The sequence below is a fragment of the Macaca nemestrina genome, chromosome 13, assembly GCF_043159975.1.
Source record: "Macaca nemestrina isolate mMacNem1 chromosome 13, mMacNem.hap1, whole genome shotgun sequence".
In the NCBI taxonomy this organism is placed as follows: domain Eukaryota; kingdom Metazoa; phylum Chordata; class Mammalia; order Primates; family Cercopithecidae; genus Macaca; species Macaca nemestrina.
Window position 1 is genome coordinate 61,000,173 of NC_092137.1, and position 24,891 is coordinate 61,025,063.

Below are 24,891 nucleotides of genomic sequence, written 5' to 3' on the forward strand. Positions count from 1 at the left end.
AATTGGTATTTTGTAGGTGTTCTTCTTTTGCTCGCTTGGCGGGACGTAATACAGATAGCTATATGAGAATCGGTCATGACAGCCATGGTGGTGCACCCCTGTAGTTATAGCTGCTCGAGAGGCTGAGGTGGAGGATCAGTTGAGCCCAGGAGTTTGAGGCTACAGTGAGTTATGATTGTGCCAGTTCAGTCTGGGTGACAGAGTGAGAGGCCATCTCTTAAGAAAAAAAATCATAGAAATGAGTAATATCAGTGGTGTATTCTACTTTATGGAGAGGTATCCAAATTCTGTGAAATACTGAAGTCTTCAGCTTTACACTTGATTTTAAAATACCCATGAATGTGATTATTAATTAAATAGTCATTCTTCCCCATTGTCTCTTCACATGTCTCCTTCCTTTCATTTTTCTCTCAATCATAAATACTGAAAAATGGGGAATTTCAATGTAATATCAGTGGAGCCCAGTTGAGCAGTTGGAACTGAGGCAAAGAACGGAGGTGTCTATATTAGAAGGGAAAGTAAGGAGGGTAAGATTAGCAACTTATGGTTTACTAATTAGACTATAGGCCTTATGTGAAGGTCTGCTTATCAGTTTTAATGTTTTGTTTATAGGGGAAAATTTCCAACCAACCGTCTTATGAATACAGTTACCTTGTTGAATGTCACGGATATTCATTCACCTTGTAAAGAGCAGAAAAAATAAAAAGAATGTCACAGATAGTAGGTCCTAATAGTAATTAGCAAATATGTTGATTTTCTAGGACGTGGTATTTATTCCAACATGCTAGGATTCCTTGGTGGTGTCTCCTGGGCAATGCTAGTTGCAAGAACTTGCCAATTGTATCCAAATGCAGCAGCATCTACTTTAGTTCATAAGTTCTTTTTAGTTTTTTCCAAGTGGTAAGTATTTATATGTGTTCTTTGACTGTTTACTAACCTCTACCTATATGTAAGTTTGTCTGGACATACAAGAACTATACATAGACCTTTTCTGTTGTTTTACATTCCTTTGTAAAGGCAAAAATATAAAACATCAAATTTGAGGCAATGATGGGACATCCAGTTGTCACCTTCTTCAGGGATTTGTAAATGTGGGCCCTTAACTAGGGAGAGCAGTTAAAATAAGTTTGGCTTTGCAAATTACTAGTTATGTAGAAGTTGTTTAAGCTTTCCTCATTTGTAAAACAGAGATGATAATCACATTGATTTATTAGTATTTTCAGTAAATGTTAGCCGTTGCTGTTACTGAATTATCAGAATTAAATCCATGAAAGCAAATGAGAAGGAAGTGAAAGATTCAGGTGCAAATTAGTTACAGTTAATGAAAAGTAATGTTTACCCTTTCAGAGAACACTGCATTAAAATGAGCAGCCTTTCCTTTGTATACCTTCTTACCTTCTTCTTCCTTAGCCCATTTCTTCTTCTTCTTTTTTTTTTTTAATTGAGACAGGGTCTCACTCTGTTGCCCAGGCTAGAGTGCATGCATCTCAGCTCACTGCAGCCTCTGCCTCCTGGGCTCAAGTGATCCTCCCACCTCAGCCTTGTGAGAAGCTGGGACTATAAGCATGCGCCGGTAGGCATGGCTAATTTTTGGATTTTTAGTAGAGACAGGGTTTCTCCATGATGCCCAGGGTGGTCTCAAACTCCTGAGCTCAAGTGATCTGCCCGCCTCAGCTTCCCACAGTGCTGGGATTACAGGTGTGAGCCACCACGCTCGGCCTTTTTTCCCCCCTTAATACCAAATACCCAGAACATTCGCTCTAGAAGGTTAGAACAATCTAATAATTATGAGGTTTCATGTGGTACCTGAAGTGAGATCATGTGTAAGTTAATTTGCCTTATTCATGTCAGGGAATGGCCAAATCCTGTGCTGCTGAAGCAACCAGAAGAAAGCAATTTGAATTTGCCTGTCTGGGATCCTCGGGTATGTGATTTATTATGGAGTTTCTGTAAACCTTTTAAGGAAAAGGACATTTCTCTAAATTACAGTCTAGTTAAAGATAGTTCCTCTTGTCTCTGTTCTTATCTTCTGTATGACTATTGTCCTCTTGCTCTTCTGCTGTGGTTTTTGTTTTGTTTTGTTTTTTGTTTTTTGTGCAGATGATTTGGATCACTGATGCTGATCCAAATGTTATGTCATTAAAAATCGCCCATGTAAGATGAGTGGGTGTCTCAAGGGCAGTGTCATAATCCATTGTGGAAAAACTGTCTCAAAAATAATTGGTTACTTGGCTGGGCGCAATGGTTCACGCCTGTAATCCCAGCATTTTGGGAGGCCCAGGTGGGTGGGTCACCTGAGATCAGGAGTTCGAGACCAACCTGGCCAACGTGGTGAAACCCCCTCTCTACTGAAAATACAAAATATTAGCTGGGCATGGTGGTGCACACCTGTAGTCCCAGCTACTCTGGAGGCTGAGGCACGAGAATCGCCTGAACCCCAGAGGCAGAGGTTGCAGTGAGCCAAGATTGTGCCACTGCACTCCAGCCTGGGTGAGTTAAGACTTCGTCTCAGAAAAAAAAGTAATTGGTTACTAATAATAAAGTACTAAAGTATAATAAAAGATTTACTTTGAGATACAATTTAAAGCAGATTCATTGTTCCAAGATAGCATAATTCTCACATATCTTGCATTTTAATTTGCTTTTAGAGTGAGTGCTCATTCCTCTAGGTAACCAAGGGGAAGTCATCCATTGAGTGGGTGGTGAAAAAGGATTGAGAACCATGAAACCAGATAATGCTTTTGTAGTTATAATACTGTATTTCCTTGATTATAAGAGATCATTGTTTATAAGATGCACATCAATTTAACAGCTTTTCTGAGGAAAAATACACTTCTGCAGTATTTCCTTTGACTTTGACTATCAGACATATCCAACTTCAAAAATAAATGTAGTTGGGGAGGGAAAATGTACTTCTTAAACTTGAGGAAATGTAGTATTAAATTTATATTTCATATTCTTCAGACTTTTGGGGAAATGAAGTGAGGACAACTGAAATAGGAGAATAGATCAGTTATTCTGCTTCTAATTTCACAGGTAAATCCATCAGATAGGTATCATCTCATGCCCATAATCACCCCTGCCTACCCACAACAGAATTCTACGTATAATGTGTCCACATCAACTCGAACAGTAATGGTAGAAGAATTTAAACAAGGTAAACATGTGGCCCTGTTGCCCTTTACATATTCCCACAAGTTTTAGGTTGACAGTTTTTATTCTCTGTTGCAGCTATGGATTGACAGTTAGAGTTATACCTATTCTTTCTAAATTAGAAACTCTTTCAAGTATGGTTATTTTGTGTTTTAGTAATGAGTTTTCAAAAGTATATGATAATATTAAGGCCAAAAATGGAGCCAGCCCAATCTGGTTGAACCTAATTTTTTGTGTTCTAAGGAACAACATAATATATGTTTATATTTTGTTACTTAAGAATTGGGTGGGCCGGGCGTGGTGGCTCACGCCTATAATCCCAGCACTTTGGGAGGCTGAGGTGAGCAGATCACCCGAGGTCAGGAGTTTAAGACCAGCCTGGCCAACATGGTGAAACCCTGTCTCTACTAAAAATACGAAAATTAGCCGACATGGTGGTGGGCACCTGTAATTCCAGCTACTCAGGAGGCTGAGGCAGGAGAATCGCTTGAACCTGGGAGGTAGAGGTTGCAGTGAGCCAAGATAGAGCCACCACACTCCAGCCTGGGTGACAGAGTGAGACTCTGTCTCAAAAAAAGAAAAAAAATAATAATAATTTGGTGTGGTGGAGTTTGAGATTTTGCAGTAGTAGGGTGATTTAAGAGCTGGTCCCTTTTCAAAATCCTTCTTTTTTTTTTTTTTTTTTTTTTTAAATTTAGGTCTTGCAGTCACAGATGAAATTCTCCAAGGCAAATCAGATTGGTCCAAACTACTTGAGCCACCAAATTTCTTTCAAAAGTATAGGTATGTGAAATTTTGTATTTTGTGTGTATGTGATTTTTTTTTTTTTTAAGAAGAATGTTAAACATAGTTAATATATGGTAGGTGACAGCTCTTTTATTTCTTAAGCAAGACAGAATAGATGAACAAAAATCCTAAGAGATAAGAGTGTTTCTTTATTCTAGTAGTATCTAATCCAGTATTAGTGACTTTTTAAAGTGAATTGTTTTTTTACTTGTGGGACCTAGAATTAATTTTGTGAAAATCAGAGCACATTTAATTTTCATAAACTGTGTGCCTTTATTAGCTCATTTGTTCAATGAGAGGGAGGGAGAAAAGGGGATGATTAAAAAGCAGGCCGTAACAATTTTTCTGGCTTTTTTTTCTGATTGTTGCTGAAAATTCTTCAGACATTATATAGTATTGACTGCCAGCGCATCAACAGAAGAAAACCATCTAGAGTGGTAAGACTTCTATTTCAAGTTTTCTACCTACTGTGTGGTGATAGTAACTTATTTATATGGTGCTTTACCATTTATAAAGTACTTTCTTGCTTGATTTTCAAAATTATTATATCTTTTTTTTTTCTGAGACAGAGTCTCGGTTGTCCAGGCTGGAGTGCAGTGTCACGATCTCAGTTTTGCCATGTTAGTCAGGCTGGTCTCGAGCTCCTGACCTCAGGTGATCTGCCCACCTCAGCCTCCCAAAGTGCTGGGATTATAGGCCTTAGCCACCTCTCCGGGCCTTTTTTTTTCTTTTTTTCTTTTTTTTTTTTTTTGAGAAGGAGTCTCCCTCTGTCACCCAGACTGGAGTGTAGTGGCATAATCTCGGCTCACTGCAACGTCCGCCTCCTGGGTTCAAGTGATTCTCCTGCCTTAGCCTCCTGAGTAGCTGGGACTGCAGGTGCGCACTACCATGCCCTGTGCCTAATTTTGTATTTTTAGTAGAGACGGGGTTTCACCGTGTTGGCCAGGCTGGTCTCGAACTCCTGACCTCAAGTGATCTGTAAAATTATTATATCTTGGCCGGGTGCGGTGGCTCAAGCCTGTAATCCCAGCACTTTGGGAGGCCGAGACGGGCGGATCACGAGGTCAGGAGATCGAGACCATCCTGGCTAACACGGTGAAACCCCGTCTCTACTAAAAAATACAAAAAACTAGCCGGGCGAGGTGGCGGGCGCCTGTAGTCCCAGCTACTCAGGAGGCTGAGGCAGGAGAATGGCGTAAACCCGGGAGGCAGAGCTTGCAGTGAGCCGAGATCCGGCCACTGCACTCCAGCCTGGGCGACAGAGCGAGACTCCGTCTCAAAAAAAAAAAAAAAAATTATTATATCTTACTGGTGATTGTTGTGCATAACCGTGGAGCTTCAGTGTTTAAAATATGCCATCAAATTAATGTTTCAGAATCAGGAGGGACATGAGCGAAAGATACATGTATAGATTTTGCTTCTTGTTGCTTCTCGGAGTCAGATTTAAGCAAAATTTTGAGCTAGTTTGGATGATTCTGATAGCACCATCTAAGTTTTTCTTTTCTCTTTCTTTTCTTTTTTTTTTTTTTTTTTTTTTGAGACAGAGTCTCGCTGTGTCACTCAAGCTGGAATGCAGTGGCACGATCTTGGCTCACTGCAGCCTCTACCTCCTGGGTTCAAGCAATTCTCTGCCTCAGCCTCCAGAGTAGCTGGGATTACAAGCACCCACCACCACACCCGGCTATTTTTAGTAGAGATGGGGTTTCACCATCTTGGCCAGGCTGGTCTTGAACTCCTGACCTCATGATCCACCCACCTCAGCCTCTTAAAGTGCTGGGATTACAGGCGTGAGCTACCACACCTGGCCTAAGTTTTTCATTTTTGCCATCATGTTTACCTCCAACAAAACTCAATAGAAAAGACATTTTGTATATCCTTTTAATTTAGGAGATAATGGCTTAAATCGTTCAGATTAAGCTTCTGTCAATAGGTAGGAGATGTTTGTGGCCAAGAAGTAGTGTGTTCTTTCTAGTGCATCTAAATTTATCCCTTCTGCCTCCCGTATATTCACATCCTTGGCTCTATCAGACGGAAGCTATTAGACCACCAGAGATGGTTGTACTTTCCTTGGGTCTGACTTCTGGAAAAGCAAAACAGCAATACTGTTTTATTTTTGCTTCAAGAGTTTAATCCTTATTTCATTGATAATTAAAGGGACTCTGAAAATAGTCCTGACACTGAAACAGTATTTTGTTTGTATAGATCAGGAGTCAGAAAATAGGGTCTAGGCCAAATTCAGTCTGCCACCTATGTTTATAAAGTTTTATTGGAACACAGCCATGTTTCTTCATTTACGTATTATCTATGGTTGCTTCTGTGCTTGACAGCAAAGTTGAATAGGTGTAACAAAGACTGTATGGCCCAGAAACCCTAAAATTTACTATTTACCCCTTTACAGAAAAAGTTTGCCAACCTGTCATTTAGATGACACTGGAATAACACAGATTTTTGTAGATTCACTGTTAAAACACACACAATTATAATGTATAAGCTTTTGCTGATTTTTTAAAAAACTTAAAATGTTCTTGTAATTATTCTAATTCATAAGTCATTAATAAGTAAGCTGCCATTGGTCACATTTCTTAAGTGAGATAGAAATGCAATTGCAGAAATCTGATGAAACTTACTGTATTTTGATAGTATCTGATACAAATTTAGTGAATTCTTTTTTTTTTTTTTTCTTTGAGATGGAGTCTTGCTCTGTCGCCCAGACTGGAGTGCAGTGGCGCGATCTCAGCTCGCTGCAAGCTCCGCCTCCCGGGTTCATGCTATTCTCCTGCCTCAGCCTCCTGAGTAGCTGAGACTACAGGTGCCCGCCACCTTGCCCGGCTAATTTTTTGTATTTCTGGTAGAGACGGGGTTTCACCGTGTTAGCCAGGATGGTCTCGATCTCCTGACCTCGTGATCCACCTGCCTCGGCCTCCCAAAGTGCTGGGATTACAGGCGTTGGCCACCGCACCCAGCCCGTGAATTCTGTTTTAAATGCAAAGTCTAGCTGATTGTTTCACATATTATGTGCCAATATTAGTTTCATTGTTTAAACTTATCTTAGCCTGAGGATTTATTTATTTTTTTTTTAGAGATGAGTCTCAGTGTCACCTAGTCTGGAGTATAGTGGTGTGATCATACTGCAGCCTCAAACTCCTGGGTTCAAGCAATGCCTCCTGCCTCAGCTCCCCAAGTAGCTGGGGCCTGCAGGCCCATGCCACCATGCCTGGCTGATTTTTTTTTTTTTTTTAATCTTATATGGATGGAGTCTCACTTTGTTGCCCCAGGTGATCTCGAACTCCTAGCTTCATGTGATCCTCCTGCCTCAGCTTCCCAAAGTGCTGGGATTAACAAGCATGGGCCTAGCCTAGCCTTAGGTTTGAGACATAAGATTTGAAGGTAGAAAAAGATTCAGGACTAGATTAACCAGTAGTTTTTGTTCATGCCCTAAGCCATGACTGTTTTATAGTCTTAACTAAAGCAAGGTATTTTAGATTCAGTAATGCATTAAATAGATTAGTTCTTCTATTAAAAAAAAGAACACACAGAAATCTACTAACTTGTCATTTACTACAATGGCATTTTAAATGGGGTTCCTGATATATTAGGCTGAAATTTTTAAATGAACTTGTAAAGATTCATAGCTAATATGCTGTTTGGTTTACTTGAGTATAGCTTTCATATTTAAAGTTGACATAGTGTTTACAATGGCATTTAAAATGGGGTTCCTAATATATTGAGCTGAAATTTTTATTTTATTTATTTATTTATTTATTTATTTAGAGATGGAACCTCACTCTGTCACCCAGGCTGGAGTGCAGTGGGGTGATCTTAGCTCACTGCAACCTCCACCTCCCAGCTTCAAGCAGTTCTCCTGCCTCAGCCTCCGGAGTAGCTGGGAATGTAGGTGTGCGCCACCATACTCAGCTAATTTTTTTTTTTTTTTTTTTGTATTTTTAGTAAAACAAGGTTTTACCATGTTGGCCAGGCTGGTCTCGAACTCCTGACCTCAGGTGATGCACCTACCTCAGCCTTCCAAAGTGCTGGGATTACAAGCATGAGCCACTGCACCTGGCCTGATTTTTTTTTTTTTTGAAATGGAGTCTTGCTCTGTTGCCCCAGCTGGAGTGCAATGGCGTGATCTCAGCTCACTGCAGCCTCCACCTCCCAGGTTCAAGTGATTCTCCTGCCTCAGCCTCCCAAGTGGCTGGGATTACAGGCACCCACCACCACGGCCCAGCTAATTTTTTTGTATTTTTAGTGGAGATGGGTTTTTGCCATGTTGGCCAAAACTGGTTTTAAACTCCTGACCTCAGGCTATCTGCCCGCTCTTTCCTCCCAAAGTGCTGGGATTACAGATGTGAGCCACAGCACCCAGCCTGAAATTTTTTAATGAACATGTAAAGCTTCATAGTTAATATACTGTTTGGTTTACTTGAGTGTAACTTTCAAATTTAAAGTGGATGTAAGATAAATTGTGTTGTTTATTTTAGGGTTGGATTAGTAGAATCTAAAATCCGTGTACTTGTTGGAAACTTAGAACGGAATGAATTTATTACTCTTGCCCATGTGAATCCCCAGTCATTCCCAGGGAATAAGGAACATCATAAAGAGTAAGTTAATTGTTTTTTAATACTATGTTTCTTAAATAATGTTATTTGGCATATGCATCATTTCAGAGTAATTATGAGATTTTTGTTTAACAGGCATTGATGGGAGTATGACACATTATATATTTGAGTTTGAGTGTCTAGGCATTAAAAATAAGTACGCAACTACTTTGGTAGCCCACAAACCCCAGCAAAACACCATCACAATATTTGGAGCATCTTTAAGAATATATTTAGTAAGTCATTTTCATAGCCACTTAATCCTTCTTAGAACAACAGGGGATAACTTACCAGTTCTGGATGTCTCTTTTAAGAATCTGGCCAGACCACTGAAATCTGTATTTGTGAGATAGAGACATAGAGACCAAGTTTTAATTATGAAATAGCATCTGTAAAATTGTAAAATAATAATTATTAATGGAAATTCTTAAATTTTACTTTATAGCAACAATTACGTATCAATGTGGTTCCTTGGGATAATTTTTCGGAGAGTAGAAAATGCAGAAAGTGTCAACATAGACTTGACATATGATATACAGTCATTTACTGATACAGGTAAGACTTCATCATCATAGAGCTGTGATTCTCAAACCTGGCTGTTACTCAGTGTCATCTGCCTACGATCTGGCTGGCTGTACTTATTAAAGTTCCACAATTGGTTAAGCGAACATGGCATATCCATACTGCTGTTAAAACAGGAAAGGAGCCGGGTGCGGTGGCTCATGCCTGTAATCCCAGCACTTTGGGAGGCGGAGGTGGGCAGATTACCTGAGGTCAGGCGTTCGAGACCAGCCTGGCTAATATGGTGAAACCCTGTCTCTACTAAATATACAAAGTTAGTGGGGTGCGGTGGTGGATGCCAGCTGCTTGGGAGGCTGAGGCAGGAAAATTGCGTGAACCTGGGAGGAGGAGGTTGCAGTGAGCTGAGATCTCCCCACTGCACTCCAGCCTGGCCCACAGAGTGAGACTGTCTCAAAAAAAAAAAAAAAAAAGCATTATGAAGCAATTTCCAAGGTATATTAAGTGGGGGGTAAAATTACAGAACACTGTGTACACTGTGCTATTTATATAAAAAGAAAAGATAAATACACATTTGCTTACAAATGCATAGAATATCTCTGGAAGGATACTTAGTTTAAAAAAAATGGCAAGACTGGTTGCTTCTAGGTCAGGGTGCAGGATAAGGAGACATCACTGAATACTCTTCAACGCTTTGAGTTTTGTAGCATGTGAATGTTATTTGTTTTATTTTATTTTATGAAATAAAATAAAAATCAACCCATAAAAATCAAGTCTTTATTTTTTGAGACAGAGTCTCACTCTGTCACCCAGGCCGGACTGCAGTGGTGCGATCTCAGCTCACTGCAACCTCCGCCTCTGGGGTTCAAGTAATTCTCATGCCCCAGCCTCCCGAGTAGCTGGACTTAACGGGTACGTACTACCAGGCCTGGCTAATTTTGTATTTTTAGTAGAGACAGAGTTTCACCATGTTGGCCAGGCTGGTCTCGAACACCTGACCTCAACTGATCCACCTGCCTCAGCCTCCCAAAAGTGCTGGGATTATAGGCGTGAGCCACCTCGCCTGGCTGAATGTTATCTGTTTTAAAACACAGAGAAAGGAAAGCTCTTTGTATGTACAACCAGGGTTTGTGATCACAATAATAAACTCTTTTATAAGCAATCTGGAATAAAAACATTCGCCATAAATTTTTAATAAAGATGACTTGATTTTTGCCAGGCGCGGTGGCTCACAAGCGCCTGTAATCTTAATACTTTGGGAGACTGGGATTGGTGAATCTCTTGAACTCAAGAGTTCGAGACCAATCTGGGCAACATGGTGAAACCCCATCTCTACAAAAGATACAAAAAAAAGTTTGTCAGGTATTGTGCCTATGGTCCCAGCTATCTGGGAGGCTGAGGTGGGAGAATTGCTTGAACCCAGAAGGTCAAGGCTGCAGTGAGCTGAGATTGCGCCATTGCTCTCCAGCCTGGGTGACTAAAGTGAGACCCTGTCTCAAAAAATAAAAACTTGATTTTTATGGGTTTTTTGTTTGTTTGTTTTAAATAGAGGCAGGATTTTGCCATGTTGCCCAGGCTGGTCTCGAACTCCTAGGCTCAAGCAATTTGCCCATCTTGGCCTCTTCAAGTGCTGGGATTACAGATGTCAGCCACTGCACCTGGCCAGACTTTTATGTTTTTGATATGATATAAATATCAGTAAGTACAGAATTGCTGAATATATTTCAGGATCAGTGAAAAGTATGTCTTTCACATCCAGCCCTCTCGTCACAACTCTGGAATATCTTAATGTATTCTGTTATAAATTTGGGGTTATTTATCTTGAAGAATCTGGAATACATTCATACAATTAAAAGTATTGGTTTGGCTCATCTGGGTTTTCTGAATTCTTTTGAAAGAGCCCTCATATTTATCATGAAAATGCAGATTCCTGGCTGGGCGCAGGGGCTGACGCCTGTAATCCCAGCACTTTGGGAGGCCAAGGCAGGCGGATCACCTGAGGTCAGGAGTTCGAGACCAGCCTGGCCAACATGGTGAAACCCCATCTGTACTAAATAAACAAAAATAAGCCAGGTGTGGTGGTGGGCGCCTGTAATCCCAGCTATTCCAGAGGCTAAGGCAGAAGAATCACTTGAACCTGGGAAGCAGAGGTTGCAGTCAGCTGAGATCTCACCATTGCACTCCAGCCTGGGCAACAAGAGCGAGACTCCATCTCAGAAAAAAGAAAATGCAGATTTCTGTGTTTCACCTTAGAACCACTAAATCATACTCTGGGGAGGGAGCCAGAGAATCTACAACTTGAACAAGTGTTCTTGGTAACTCTTTTATAAGCAATCTGGAATAAAAACATTCGCCATAAATTTTTCCATTCTAATTTGGGCTTACATTTTTTAAAAAGAAGATTGGGACATAGTTTATTATAAATTTATAAGATACTATTTTTCAGATGAAGAAACTTGAGGCCCCAAGAGATTAAATAATTTACCACATCTCACAGTACTTGCTGTATAAAACAAGCCTCCCATCCCTGTCTTCAGTGTCTCGTTGAGTATATTTACAATTAAAACATACTAAGAAATTTGTGTGGTAGTTAATAAAACCTGTTTTCCCTTTGGGTATATTTACAATTAAAACATTTTAAGAAATTTGTGTGTTAATAAAACCCATTTTCTTATAAGGTGTGAAAAGCACTAGAATGGGAATCTAGGGCTGTGTGGATTCTGATCCTGGCAAGGCTTTCAGGGCTGTTTAGCCTCCTTTTCTTAACTGTACAATAAGGATGTATTTGTAAGATGGTTCCTGAAGTCTGTCATTCTATGGTTGGTGTGGTAGCTGCAGTAGTAAATTCTCATGGAGGAGGAGGACAGCTTGAATTGCATCTTGGATATTTGGCCTAAGAATTAGCTTAGAAGGCCAGGTGCGGTGGCTCACACCTGTAATCCCAGCACTTTGGGAGGCCAAAGCGGGTGGATCACTTGAGGTCAGGAGTTTGAGACCAGCCTGGCCAACATAGTGAAACCCTGTCTCTACAAAAAATCCAAAAAGTAGCTGGGTGTGGTGGCATGCACCTCTAGTCCTAGCTACTGGGGAGGCTGAGGCAGGAGAATAACTTGAACCCAGGAGGCAGAGGATGCAGTGAGTTAAGATTATGCTACTACACTCAAGCCTGGGTGACAGAGTGAGACTCTGTCAAAAAATAAAAAAAGAATTAGCTTAGACTTGGGCAAGTAATTATAAGGAGAGATTGCCTTTTGGGAAAATATCAGAAAATAAAATCTGGAAAATACCTTTTTTTAAATATACTTATTCTGTTAATAAGGTTTGATTATGAGAAAGTCTTAGAAGGTAGACATGAAAAAACTAATGGATTCACGGCTAGGTGCAGTGGCTTACGCCTGTAATCCCAGCACTTTTGGAGGCCGAGGTGGGCGGATCACCTGAAGTCGGGAGTTCTAGACCAGCCTGACCAACATGGAGAAACCCTGTCTCTATGAAAAATCCAAAAAGTTAGCTGGGCGTGGTGGCGTATGCCTGTAATCCCAGCTACTCGGGAGGCTGAGGCAGGAGAATCGCTTGAACCCAGGAGGCAGAGGTTGTGGTGAGCCGAGATTGCGCCATTGCACTCCAGCCCAGGCAACAAGAGCAAAACTCCATCTCAAAAAAAGAAAAACTAGTGGATTCATGAATAGGATTGTGATGTGATGGAAATGTATTAAAAATACTTGTTTTATGAGAGGGTTGTGCGTGGGTGGCTGGTGGTGATAGCAGGGTAAAGGTATATGCATTTCAGAAAAATTAGGCAGAACTCTTGGTTCAGAAAGAAGTTTCCCATTTAACATATTAACATTGTTACAGTATACAGACAGGCAAACAATATAAATATGCTAAAGGAGGGAATGAAAATTGAAGCAACTCATGTAAAGAAAAAACAACTTCACCACTACCTTCCTGCAGAAATTCTTCAAAAGAAGAAAAAGGTGAGTTTGAGTAGTTTGAGTTTGTAATCTTAACCCTCTAGTATGACTTTACTCAGACAAATGATCTAGGACCAAATTTGCATTCTTAACAGCTCCCAAACCTATTGAGAAAAATAAGGAAGATATAGGCAGTTCAATCTAGGACTAAAATCTCATTTTCATTAATCACAAGAGATAATTTGCTTAAGTGACCGTCAGAATTGAAACCAGTCTTTATATTCTCATTTGCATTTTGAAATCCTAAAATCATTCCCTTCTTTCAGCAAAGTCTCTCTGATGTCAGTCGAAGCTCGAGCGGACTTCAGTCCAAAAGATCATCTCTGGATAGCAGTTGTCTGGATAGCTCCAGAGACACTGATAATGGAACACCTTTTAATTCTCCAGCGTCCAAGTCTGATAGCCCGTCTGTAGGAGAAACAGAAAGGTCTGTCTTTATTTCAAATGTGTCCTTTTGGTTTTCTGTTCAGTTTATTTGAAGGTAATCTGAACTTTTCTATACCCCTGCTACTGCCTTTTTAAATTGTTAGAATATTTTATTTTACAGGCTGCTGGTCAATTTCTTGTTTAAAAATAACTCGCGGTAATCCTGTGGGAGATGGTATAGGTTTATGAGCATATGGGACTAGATAGCTACACAGAAACGTACACATTTTTTGCTTAAATTTTTTTCTTCTTACTGGCTCCTCTGCCTTTTTCCCCCCTTTTATTTCAATTAAATGTTAAAGTACAGGCCTGAGCCAACAGTTGTGATCAGGCATGCTGGCTCAGGCCTGTAATCCTAGCACTTTGAGAGGTTAAGGCAGGCGGATTGCTGGAGCCCAGGAGTTCCAAGACCAGCCGGGACACCATGGCGAAACCCTGTCTATACAAAAAAATACAAAAATTAATTGGCCAGGCACAGTGGCTCACGCCTGTAATCCCAACACTTTGGGAGGCTGAGGCGGGCAGATCACCTAAGGTCAGGAGTTTGAGACCAGCCTGGCCAACATGGCAGAACCACATCTCTACTAAAAATACAATAATTAGCAGGGTGTGGTGGCATGTGCCTGTAATCCCAGCTACTTGGGAGGCTGAGGCAGGAGAATCGCTTGAGCCCAAGAGGTGGAGGTTGCAGTGAGCCGAGATCGTGCCATTGCACTCCATCCTGGGCAACAAGAGTGAGACTCCATCTCAAACAAAACAAAAACAAACAATTAGCTTGGCGTGGTAGTACACACCTGTAGTCCCAGCTACTCAGGAGGCCAAGGTGGGAGAATTGCTTGAGCCCAGAAGGTTGAGGCTGCATTGAGCCATGTGTTCATGCCACTGCACTCCAGCCTAGGCGACAGAACAATACCATGTCTAAAAAAAAAAAAAGACGGCAGTGGTAAATGTTGCAAAAAAGAGTGTTTTAAATAACTAATGGGGCCAGGCATGGTGGGTCACATCTATAATTTCAGCACTTTGGGAGGTTGAGGCAGGAGGATTGCTTGAGCCTCAGGAGTTCAAGACCAGCCTGGGCAACATAGTGAGATCCTGTCTCCACAAAAATGAAAATTTAAAAAATTAGCCAGACATGATGGCACACACCTATATTGCTAGCTACCTGGGAGGCTGAGGTGGCAGAGTTACTTGAGTCCAGGAGGTTGAGGCTGCAGTGAGCTGTGATTGTGCCACTGCACTCCAACTTGGGCAGTAGAGTGAGGCCTTTCCTCAAAAAAGGAGGAAAAAAGTAATATTTAAATCATTTATTGATGATAATTTAACATTTTCATTAGGAATAGTGCTGAGCCTGCTGCTGTAATTGTGGAGAAGCCACTGAGTGTACCACCAGCCCAAGGACTTTCCATTCCGGTCATTGGTGCAAGTAGGTATCTAAACTTGTATATATTAATAATTCTGTATACAAAAAATTAGCCAGGCATGGTGGCACACGCCTGTAGTCCTAGCTACTTGGGAGGCTAAGGTGGAAGGATCACCTGAGCCTAGTAAGTCGAGGCTGCAGTGAGCCATGATCAAGCCACTGCAGTGCAGCCTGGGTGATGGGAATGAGAGATCCTGTCTCAAGAAGAAAAAAAAAATTACATAAATGTTTAATTATTAAAATCCTTTTTTTCATTTTCAGAAGTTGACTCTACAGTAAAAGCTGTATCACCCCCCGCTGTGTGTACCATTCCTACTGTAGTAGGACGAAATGTCATTCCTAGAATCACAACACCTCACAACCCTGCCCAGGGACAACCGCATCTGAATGGAATGTCAAATATAACTAAGACTGTTACACCCAAGAGAGCCCATTCCCCATCCATAGATGGAACTCCTAAGAGGTTGAAAGACATAGAAAAGGTAAAGTTACAACTTTCGTGTTGATATTTCTTACAGTTAATACTAAAGAAACAATTTTCCATAGCTGTTGGTGTTCTGTTAGGAGTTGGCTGAAAAGAATATTTACCCAAATATTAAAGGAACAATATTAATTGCTCATCCTAAATTGAAATTACTAATGTGTCTGAAAATTTGAATGATTGGTCTGAGTTTCTCCTTGACTTGCAGAAGTCATTACTGATAACAAAATCTCATTTCTTGTGTGTTGATATGCCCTACTTCCAGTAGGTGGTAGTAAAACTATATTTGTTAGAATCTGAATTGATTTAACCAAAAAGATGACCCAAACTGTAGAAATTAACGGTGGCAGTTGAATTCAATCTAATTTAAATTATCTTCTCTTACCAACCCATATTTATAGTAATTTTTATAATAGCGTAACTGATAATTAGTCTTCCAGTTTATATAGATTTGTATGGTTTTTTGTAGGTACATAATAGCAATTTATTTCAATGTTTATATTTTAGTTTATTCGACTTGAATCAACATTTAAGGACCCCCGTGCTGCTGAAGAAAGAAAAAGAAAATCAGTGGTAAATATATTAATAGTGTGCTTCAGAATATTTACTGTAAAGTGCCATGTATCGCCGGGCGCGGTGGCTCAAGCCTGTAATCCCAGCACTTTGGGAGGCCGAGGCGGGTGGATCACGAGGTCAGGAGATCGAGACCATCCTGGCTAACACGGTGAAACCCCGTCTCTACTAAAAATACAAAAAATTAGCCGGGCGTGGTGGCGGGCACCTGTAGTCCCAGCTACTCGGGAGGCTGAGGCAGGAGAATGGCATGAATCCGGGAGGCGGAGCTTGCAGTGAGCTGAGATCCGGCCCCTGCACTCCAGCCTGGGGGACAGAGCGAGACTCCGTCTCCAAAAAAAAAAAGAAAAAGAAAAAGTGCCATGTTAGAAAGTAGGTCAGATTAGATCTACTGTCAGATTTTAGTTAGGTTTTATTTTAATTAGAAATAAGTGTTTGCATATAGGAAAGTTAGTTTTCACTTGTGTTGATTCTTCTGTTTTTAGGATGCCATTGGAGGAGAATCTATGCCTATTCCAACTATTGATACATCACGCAAAAAGGTAACAAAATAGTCTTGTTCATAGGTACAGTACATAGGTAAAAACTCATAGGTAATCTACAAGTACAAAAGGCTTATCAAGAGCCTAGCACTGGGAAAAAGTAAGATTTTGTCCCTGTCCTCAAGGACTAGCAGTATAGTTGGGGTTGGATATAGCAAAGTATATCGTTGTGAATGTAGGTACCTCAGAAGTCTAAAAAAGAGTCAGTAGTTTAAGACAACTTTATTATCTATTTAGATTATGTTCACCCTTTGTTTTTTATCTTTAAAGAAGCAGTTGGATGCTCAGCACATTAATTTCTTACCAAGCACCTGGAGGTATATCTCTGTTGTGTACTATTGCTTACTGTCAAAAGATAGATTTGATAATTAGGAACCATATGTGTTAATATTTTAGAGGAACCAAATGTAGTGGTATATATAGTAAGTACCTTTAAAACATGAGCTAAACGCCCCTGAATTGTAATTTAAATGTTTATTATTTGAAGAATTACTTTTATAGTTAACAATATGTAGTATTAAGTGTGGTATGCTAAAAAGCAAGTACTCAAAAACCAGCCTTGTGTAACTAGAGAAAGCCCTTCTCTGAGAGTTTATAGTGAACAGAATGGCTTATTTTCACCCCCCTCTTACCACCCCCACCCCCGCCATTAAATGGTAAAGTGCTTCTCATCATCAACTGTTACCCTGCCCGGTTCTCCAGGATGTATTAACTATTCTAAAGCAAAATAGTATACTCACAGGCTATTATTTGTAGAATTTGAGCCTTTAACATAAGATTAAATTACAAAAAACATGAATATATAATTATGTGTGATGGTGGAAGAACAAATTTTGAGATGGATATTAAAGTACAAAAGAGTGAAATGACATATCTGGACTTTTTTTTTTTTTTTTTTTTTTTTTGAGACGGAGTCTCGCTCTGTCGCCCAGGCTGGAGTGCAGTGGCCCGATCTCGGCTCACCAAGCTCCGCCTCCCGGGTTCACGCCATTCTCCTGCCTCAGCCTCCCGAGGAGCTGGGACTACAGGCGCCCACAACCGCGCCTGGCTAATTTTTTGTATTTTTAGTAGAGACGGGGTTTCACCGTGGTCTCGATCTCCTGACCTTGTGATCCGCCCGCCTCGGCCTCCCAAAGTGCTGGGATTACAGGCGTGAGCCACCGCGCCCGGCGGGACTTTTTAATATATCAAGTCTAAAGGGAAAGTGGGTACACCAAACAATTGCAACAAAATTTTAATAATGTCTGAGACTTGGTTTTGGCATTTAAGTCCTTATTGCCCTGTTCTCTACTTCTTTGTATATCTGAAATTGTTCATAATTGTTTTTTTTTTTTTTTTTTTTTTTTTGAGACGGAGTCTCGCTCTGCCGCCCAGGTTGGAGTACAGTGGCCGGATCTCAGCTCACTGCAAGCTCCGCCTCCCAGGTTTACGCCATTCTCCTGCCTCAGTCTCCCGAGTAGCTGGGACTACAGGCGCCCGCCACCTCGCCCGGCTAGTTTTTTGTATTTTTAGTAGAGACGAGGTTTCACCGTGTTAACCAGGACGGTCTCGATCTCCTGACCTCGTGATTCGCCCGTCTCGGCCTCCCAAAGTGCTGGGATTACAGGCTTGAGCCACCGCGCCCGGCCCATAATTGTTTTATTTTTTTTTTTATTTTTTTTATTTTTTTTTTTATTTTATTTTTTTTGAGACGGAGTCTCGCTCTGTCGCCCAGGCTGGAGTGCAGTGGCGCGATCTCGGCTCACTGTAAGCTCCGCCTCCCGGGTTCACGCCATTCTCCTGCCTCAGCCTCCCGAGTAGCTGGGACTACAGGCGCCCACAACCGCGCCCGGCTAATTTTTTGTATTTTTAGTAGAGACGGGGTTTCACCGTGGTCTCGATCTCCTGACCTTGTGATCCGCCCGCCTCGGCCTCCCAAAGTGCTGGGATTACAGGCGTGAGCCACCGCGCCCGGCCCATAATTGTTTTAATGCATATGGATACGATACAGATACTGGCTTAGCCAAGGTAAAACAGGAGAATTAAACAGTCATCTCTTGACAAGAAACTATCCTCATTACACAAGTCTAGATTTTGCCTTCCTTTTTTTTTTTTTTTTTTTTTTTTGACATAGAGTCTCACTGTTGTTGCCCAGGTTGGAGTGTGGTGGTGCGATCTTTTTATATTTGTAGTGGCTAATTTTTGTATTTGTAGTGGAGTGCTTTCGAACTCCTGACCTCAAGTGAGTCTCCCGCCTCGGCCTCCCAAAGTGCTGGGATTACAGGCGTGAAACCACCATGGTCCTAGATTTTGCCTTCTTTATGTAATAATCTTTAGTGTCCTCAGAGTCCCTCAAACTGATGTCCCTGAATTTCATAACCATCAAAGTTATCTAGCCTAAGTACAAAGTTTGGTTTTCCTGAGAACTTAAGTATCTCAGAGATTGAGTCTGTTCTTCTCCATGAATGTATTACAGAAACAAATTGAGGAACATAACTCTCAGATACTAAATTTTTCTGTACTACACACACTCATTTTTCACTTCACACCCCAAGAGCTTCCTGTTTAGTCACCATACACTTCCTTTTTTTTTTTTCTTTGCTTGACCTTAAGGACTGTATTCTTTATGCATTTCTCGATCCAGGCATGGCAGTTCCTCTTTTCCTGTACATATTCACACTCCTGCCACTTCTGCCCTTTCTCTTATCCCTCTGCTTTTCACCTCTGACTGTAAAAAGAAGTAGTAGTTCTGAAAGCAAGAGTTCCCTATGAACACTGGAAGGAAATATTCATTGCATACTTGAGTGTTTAAGAGCTAGAGGGATTGGGAGAAAAAGTTTGTGACTGACTTTCTAGCTGGGCCTTTATAATATATATGATGTGCTTTTCCTTTTTTGTTTCCTCTTTCTTTCTAACAGAGACTACCCAGTAAAGAACTACCAGATTCATCATCTCCAGTTCCAGCAAATAACATCCGTGTCATCAAAAATTCCATTCGACTGACCCTTAATCGGTAAAAGCAGTGCCTCCTCACTTAAGTGAACAAGCAGTCATTTAGTGGCATAGATGCAGCCACTTGTTTTCAAATAGAAGTGGCTGTCATACGTGAAATAAGGTGAACGTTACAGCCTTCAGCCTAATAACCTTGAAGTGGTTTTTGAACTATCACACTTTGACCTGCAGATGCTGTAGCATTCTCTCACTGATTGCTACATACACTTCTCTGAGGATCACCTGCTGTCAAATTGCCATCTACAGTATTACAGCTTTGCATTTGGGGGTTTTACTGCCTTAACTTTCAATGCTTGTTATGGGAACCAGTTCTTAGCCACTTGGACACTGATAACAAGTCCTGAACTCCTTTTTTTGTTTTTTTTTTTTTGTTTTTTTTTGTTTTGTCTTATGTTGTGATCACTGTATAGAGCTAAAAAAATTGAAAACAAACAAAAAAATTATCTTGTATTTTCCAAATGTTAATACATTTACTTTAGCATTGAAGCCACTTTGTGAAACCTGAGATAAATGAATGTGAGATATCTTTTCTGCTTTCCTCATTTGTGTAGATGTACTGTCTGTTCTGTTGATTTAAATTATTTTTTTCCAGATTGGCACATGAAATATTTAAACTTTTTTGTGTGCCTTTCTATCCAAATGTTGCATAGTTAACAGGGAAGATTAGTCCAGTGATTACAGAAGAGTTGGGCACCATAAATTCTTTATATATTGCCTCCCATGGAGGCCTTTGAAATGCATCTTTATTAAAAATCAAAATATAACCAGGATACTGAAAGTCAGTATATGAATGGTAAAATTGTTACATATCCTATTTCATGCCATTCTTGTTAGTTGACTGGTATTTTTTACTGAGGAGCAACTCATTTCAGCATCAACAATAAGATACCTTTAAGTATGGCAAACTTGTATTTTTGAGGTGTAAAATTAACTTGGCATGATAATTCCTGACCATTATTTATGCCACAACTTCAAATAGTTTCTTCACGGACTAGGCATGCAGAAATAAGCAGTGGATTTTATTGAAACCTAAAGGCATTTTGAATGACATTGTTACCAACCATTAATTGGCTCAGGACCTTTGTAATTTTTATTTAACTATATGAGTTGTCTTTTTTTACGCTGCTTTTTTCAATGCATTTCTTAATATTTTTTAAGTTTCATGAATGCATGCTCAGTTTATTAAAATCCATAACCATGTAATTCTTGTAATATGTTGATTCAGTGTTTTGTAAATGAAGTCGTATGTATTTTCAGAGTATTTTTGTATGTACTGTAAGATACCATCTTTTCAAAGAGAAACGTTTAAAACCTTTATTGTCTCTCCTTAGTCTAATTTTTTAAATATGGATTATGCTTGAATTATTATATTTAAAATGAAAATGTGTAAGATTACACAGCCAGGAATGCTAGTATCTACCACCACCTTCAGATTTCACTCAGCATTTAGTAGGTCCAGTAGGAAGAACCCAAAATGGTACATTGAGTAGTGTGGGGAAGATACTTCGTGTGTTATAGGACTCACGGGATGCCATCTAGCAAGTGGAGAAATAGCAGTCCATTTTCTCTTGCAAGCCCTTTACCATTGAGTTGAAATTCTTGAATTGCCAGAGAGCCGTATCCTCCAGGTCCCACTCCTGTTCCTTGCCCCTTAGGTCTCTGAAATGTAAATTCTAATGTTTACCTTGTACCATGGAAAACATGAAAAGAGTCTTAGAAGTAAAGAACAACAAGGAAAAAATGTTTGTTCTATTATTCCCTTTTTATATAGCAGCAAAAGATAAGAATAAAATCACATAACCAAGTTGTAGCTTCCTTGGCAAAGCTGTTGTCTTAGCTGACTCTTTCCCTTTATTGAGATGTGTTGGGATTTGTTCTACAAATACTTTATTTGAGCAAAAATGAATGATTATGAAAGAACTGAATAATTATCACCTGACTTCAACCTTTGAAAACTTTAGTAAGGAATTTGATTAAATTTTATATACTTGATGTGTATGCATTTCTGCTTAATATCTCTTGCTTTTAAATCAGCCTTCAGAGTATCTTTAGGAATTCCTTCTATATCCATGTTTACCCTATTACATAAATAGATTCTTTGGAGTGACTAGTAGAGTTTTTCTTTAATAAGGAAGCAGCAAGTCTAATCTTGTACTATAGGATAGGCATTTATTTTAGATTAAGGAGCCCATTCAACATGTAAATGAGTCAACATTAGAGTCCTCAAAGATAGCATTCTTCAACCTGTTTGGTAACTGAGGAGTTGATAAAATGCTTCTGAGATGTTGGGGTTTGTCAGAAATAAAATGTTTTCTACACTGACCAGTAGGTAGAACTTTCAGTACATTTCGTTAACTTGGTGGGAAGCTTCCATTGTACTGGTTCCAAGTGAAAAAGGAGAAAGTATGATCTGGGATTTTGTGTTTGATCAGAGGCACTAAGTATATGTGTTTGTTTTGTTGTGTTTTGTTTGAGATGGAGTTTCACTCTTGTTGCCCAAGCTGGAGTACAGTGGCACGATCTCGGCTCACTGCAACCTCTGCCTCCCAGGTTCAAGTGATTCTCTTGCCTCAGCCTCCCAAGTAGCTGGGATCACAGGCGCCTACCACCGCGCCCAGCTAATTTTTGTATTTTTAGTAAGACAGGGTTTCACCATGTTGGCCAGGCTGGTCTTGGAACTCCTAACCTCAGGTGATCCACCCACCTCGGCGTCCCAAAGTGCTGGGATTACAGGCGTGAGCCACCGCACCTGGCTGTGTTTTCAAGTGTGAAAAAATACCTAGAAGTATATTTTATAAAGTCAAATAATCTGTTCTTCAGTATATAGACAGACACATGTTCATTTTCACAAGGGCATTACATTTTAATTTGCTCATTTTTCAGTAGCTCTGGAGAACATGTATGAAAGGAAAACAGTTATCTTCTAGCTTAAACCTTAGGGACTTAACCAATTTAAGATAGAGGTACATGGCTTAAAACTTTGTAAAACTGGGACAGGAGAATGATTTTTTTTTTTTTTTTTTGGAGACAGTCTCACTTGCTGTCACCCAGGGTGGAGCACAGTGGCATGATCTCACCTCACTGCAACCTCTGCCTCCCGGGTTCAAGTGATTCTCTTGCCTCAGCCTCCCAGATAGCTGAAATTACAGTCCTGTGCCATCATGCCCGACTAATTTTTGTATTTTCAGTAGAAATGGGATTTCACCATGTTGTCCAGGGTAGTCTTGAACTCCTGACCTCAAGTGATCTGGCTGCCTCGGCCTCCCAAAGTGCTGGGATTACAGGCATAAGCTACCACGCTTAGCCAGGAGAATGAATTTTAAAAGTCTGTATTAGTGTTTAAAATGAGTGCTTTGTTTTAAAGCAGCAATTTAGTAGCATTATTAAAATGCTTACTTCACTATAGTAGCAATTAGGTAAAGATGGGCAATATCAAAATGGCTAAACTTATTTTCCACTATATTCCACACCTTTGAAATAGGAATTCCTAACTTGAGAATCATGAACCCTTAGGGAATCCTTTGTAATTGTGTATAAGAAGTTCTAGTTTACATGGATTTTTCTGGGGGGAAGTGTATAGTTTAGATCAGCTTCTCGAAGTGGTTCATTACCCCAAAAAAGTATGGGAGTTAGGGTTAGGAACCACCAGGATTGAATAATCCTGGAATATTACATAATTTCCTCCTTTTGATTTTGCTGTGATATATTTCTGAAAATGTGCTGTGGCTCCTAACTAGTAAAATGGGCTGGTGAGGGACTCTGGAATTCTGAATTTCTAAGTTTATAACTTAAGATGAAACTGTAAAGTCCTCGGTATTTAGAAAAATGCTTAATCTTAAATTTACAGATGACCTCATGATAACTTAGATTCGTTAACAGGGTCAAACTTTAGTTCAGCAAATTTCAACCCAATATTATCAGAGTACAATAGCTCAGAATGATCATTAGAAATGGTAGAAAATAGAATAAATCATTAAAGATCCCAAAATGTTGAGTTCTGTAGCATGAAACCTCTTTTGCTCCTCTGTGTTTGTAGTTCAGGCCAGAACAAACTAAACAGACCAATAAATATAAGAGCGTTCGTTTTTGGGGGGATGGAAACTTGTATAAATAAAATTGTACATGTTGTCAAATAACTACCTATTAAATCATCCAAAGCTTAGAATTTAAATTGGTCAAAGTAGCAAATAGTGCAGATGATGGAAGAAAACCAGTCTCAATAATGGTGTTTTTTTTTTCCCCCCCAATTGTACAAGGTCACATCATCCCCCAAATTCTCTATTTTTTCTTTTCTTTTTTCTTTTCTTTTTTTTTTTTTTTTTTTTTTTTTTTTTTTTTTTTTTTTTGGAGACGGAGTCTCGCTCTGTCACCCAGGCTGGAAGGCTGGAATGCAGTGGTGCAATCTTGGCTCATTGCAACCTCCACCTCCCAGGTGCAAGCGATTCTCCTACCTCAGCCTCCCAAGTAGCTGGGACTACAGGCACCCACCACCACGCCTGGCTAATTTTTGTATTTTTGTAGAAACGGGGTTTCAACACGTTGGCCAGGCTGGTCTCAAACTCAGCTCAAGTGATGCACCTGCCCTCGGCCTCCCAAAGTACTGGGATTACAGGTGTAAGCCACTGTTCCTGGCCCCTATTTTTTCTGAAATAATTTTTCGGATATACTTTAATATTTGAAATTAGTTGAACATAAGATGATCATCAAGCTTGCTATAATTTTTAAGCTATTGCTACATTTGAACGAAGACCCACGTATCTTAGAAAGTACTTAGGATATATTTGAGATTAATGGTGCTACATCACTCCACAGTACTATGTAAAATGAATGCAGCTGCTGTTCCTTTCTAGCTAGCTGTTTGTGTAGTTCATATTAATTTACGCTGCCTTTTATTTGGATTGTCTGATTTCTTAGTTGTACACATGAACCTCATTATTTGCCTGGAATAAGTAATCAAATAAACTTGCTTTGATAAATAGGTGATGATTGAGTGATGTTATTTGGGACTAACTCAAAAGTACCAGAAGTCTTTACTTTTTAGTGACAACCAATTTTGTCATTTACCACTCAGACTCTTTTTGGTAGATAATGGTATCTACTACACACTTAGTATGTATGCAAAGCCCAGACCTAATTTGCATCACACACAATTGCATCACACAATTTATTAAACGTTTATCAGCAAGCAGTGGCACAACAGTTTATACAATCTGCTCTGTAAGCTTAATGGAGTGTCCCAGCTTTCCCTTTTGGTGATCTGACCACCCTTTCATGAAAGGGCCACTTGAGGTGTCTGTGTCAAGCGCTAGGGACAAAATTCTGTCACCCTTCTGATCAGGATCAGGCAATCAGGCCTCCGTACTAATAATGGCCGGACACAGGATCAAGTTCTGGGTACTATCCATACAGGTACAGGTTACAGGGCTGG

The 24,891-nt window shown here is 40.1% G+C and overlaps 1 protein-coding gene across 3 annotated transcripts in view; it reads left to right on the top strand.

Annotated features, from left to right (window-relative positions):
- Positions 1–24,438, top strand: part of LOC105465427 (poly(A) polymerase gamma) — a 47,913-nt gene extending 23,475 nt beyond the window's left edge. The window contains exons 9-22 of one of the 3 annotated variants that reach the window (XM_071076759.1): positions 762–900; positions 1,852–1,924; positions 3,037–3,157; positions 3,852–3,936; positions 4,323–4,376; positions 8,421–8,540; positions 8,983–9,092; positions 12,912–13,033; positions 13,297–13,457; positions 14,791–14,879; positions 15,138–15,358; positions 15,865–15,930; positions 16,416–16,472; positions 19,370–24,438. In XM_071076759.1, the coding sequence (XP_070932860.1) occupies positions 762–900; positions 1,852–1,924; positions 3,037–3,157; positions 3,852–3,936; positions 4,323–4,376; positions 8,421–8,540; positions 8,983–9,092; positions 12,912–13,033; positions 13,297–13,457; positions 14,791–14,879; positions 15,138–15,358; positions 15,865–15,930; positions 16,416–16,472; positions 19,370–19,468 (1,517 nt within the window). In that variant the 3' untranslated portion in view covers positions 19,469–24,438. Of the gene's footprint in view, positions 1–761; positions 901–1,851; positions 1,925–3,036; positions 3,158–3,851; positions 3,937–4,322; positions 4,377–8,420; positions 8,541–8,982; positions 9,093–12,911; positions 13,034–13,296; positions 13,458–14,790; positions 14,880–15,137; positions 15,359–15,864; positions 15,931–16,415; positions 16,473–19,369 lie in introns of those variants that run through there. The other 2 variants (XM_071076760.1, XM_071076761.1) reach the window with 2 other exon arrangements.
- Positions 24,439–24,891: the final 453 nt, after the last annotated feature.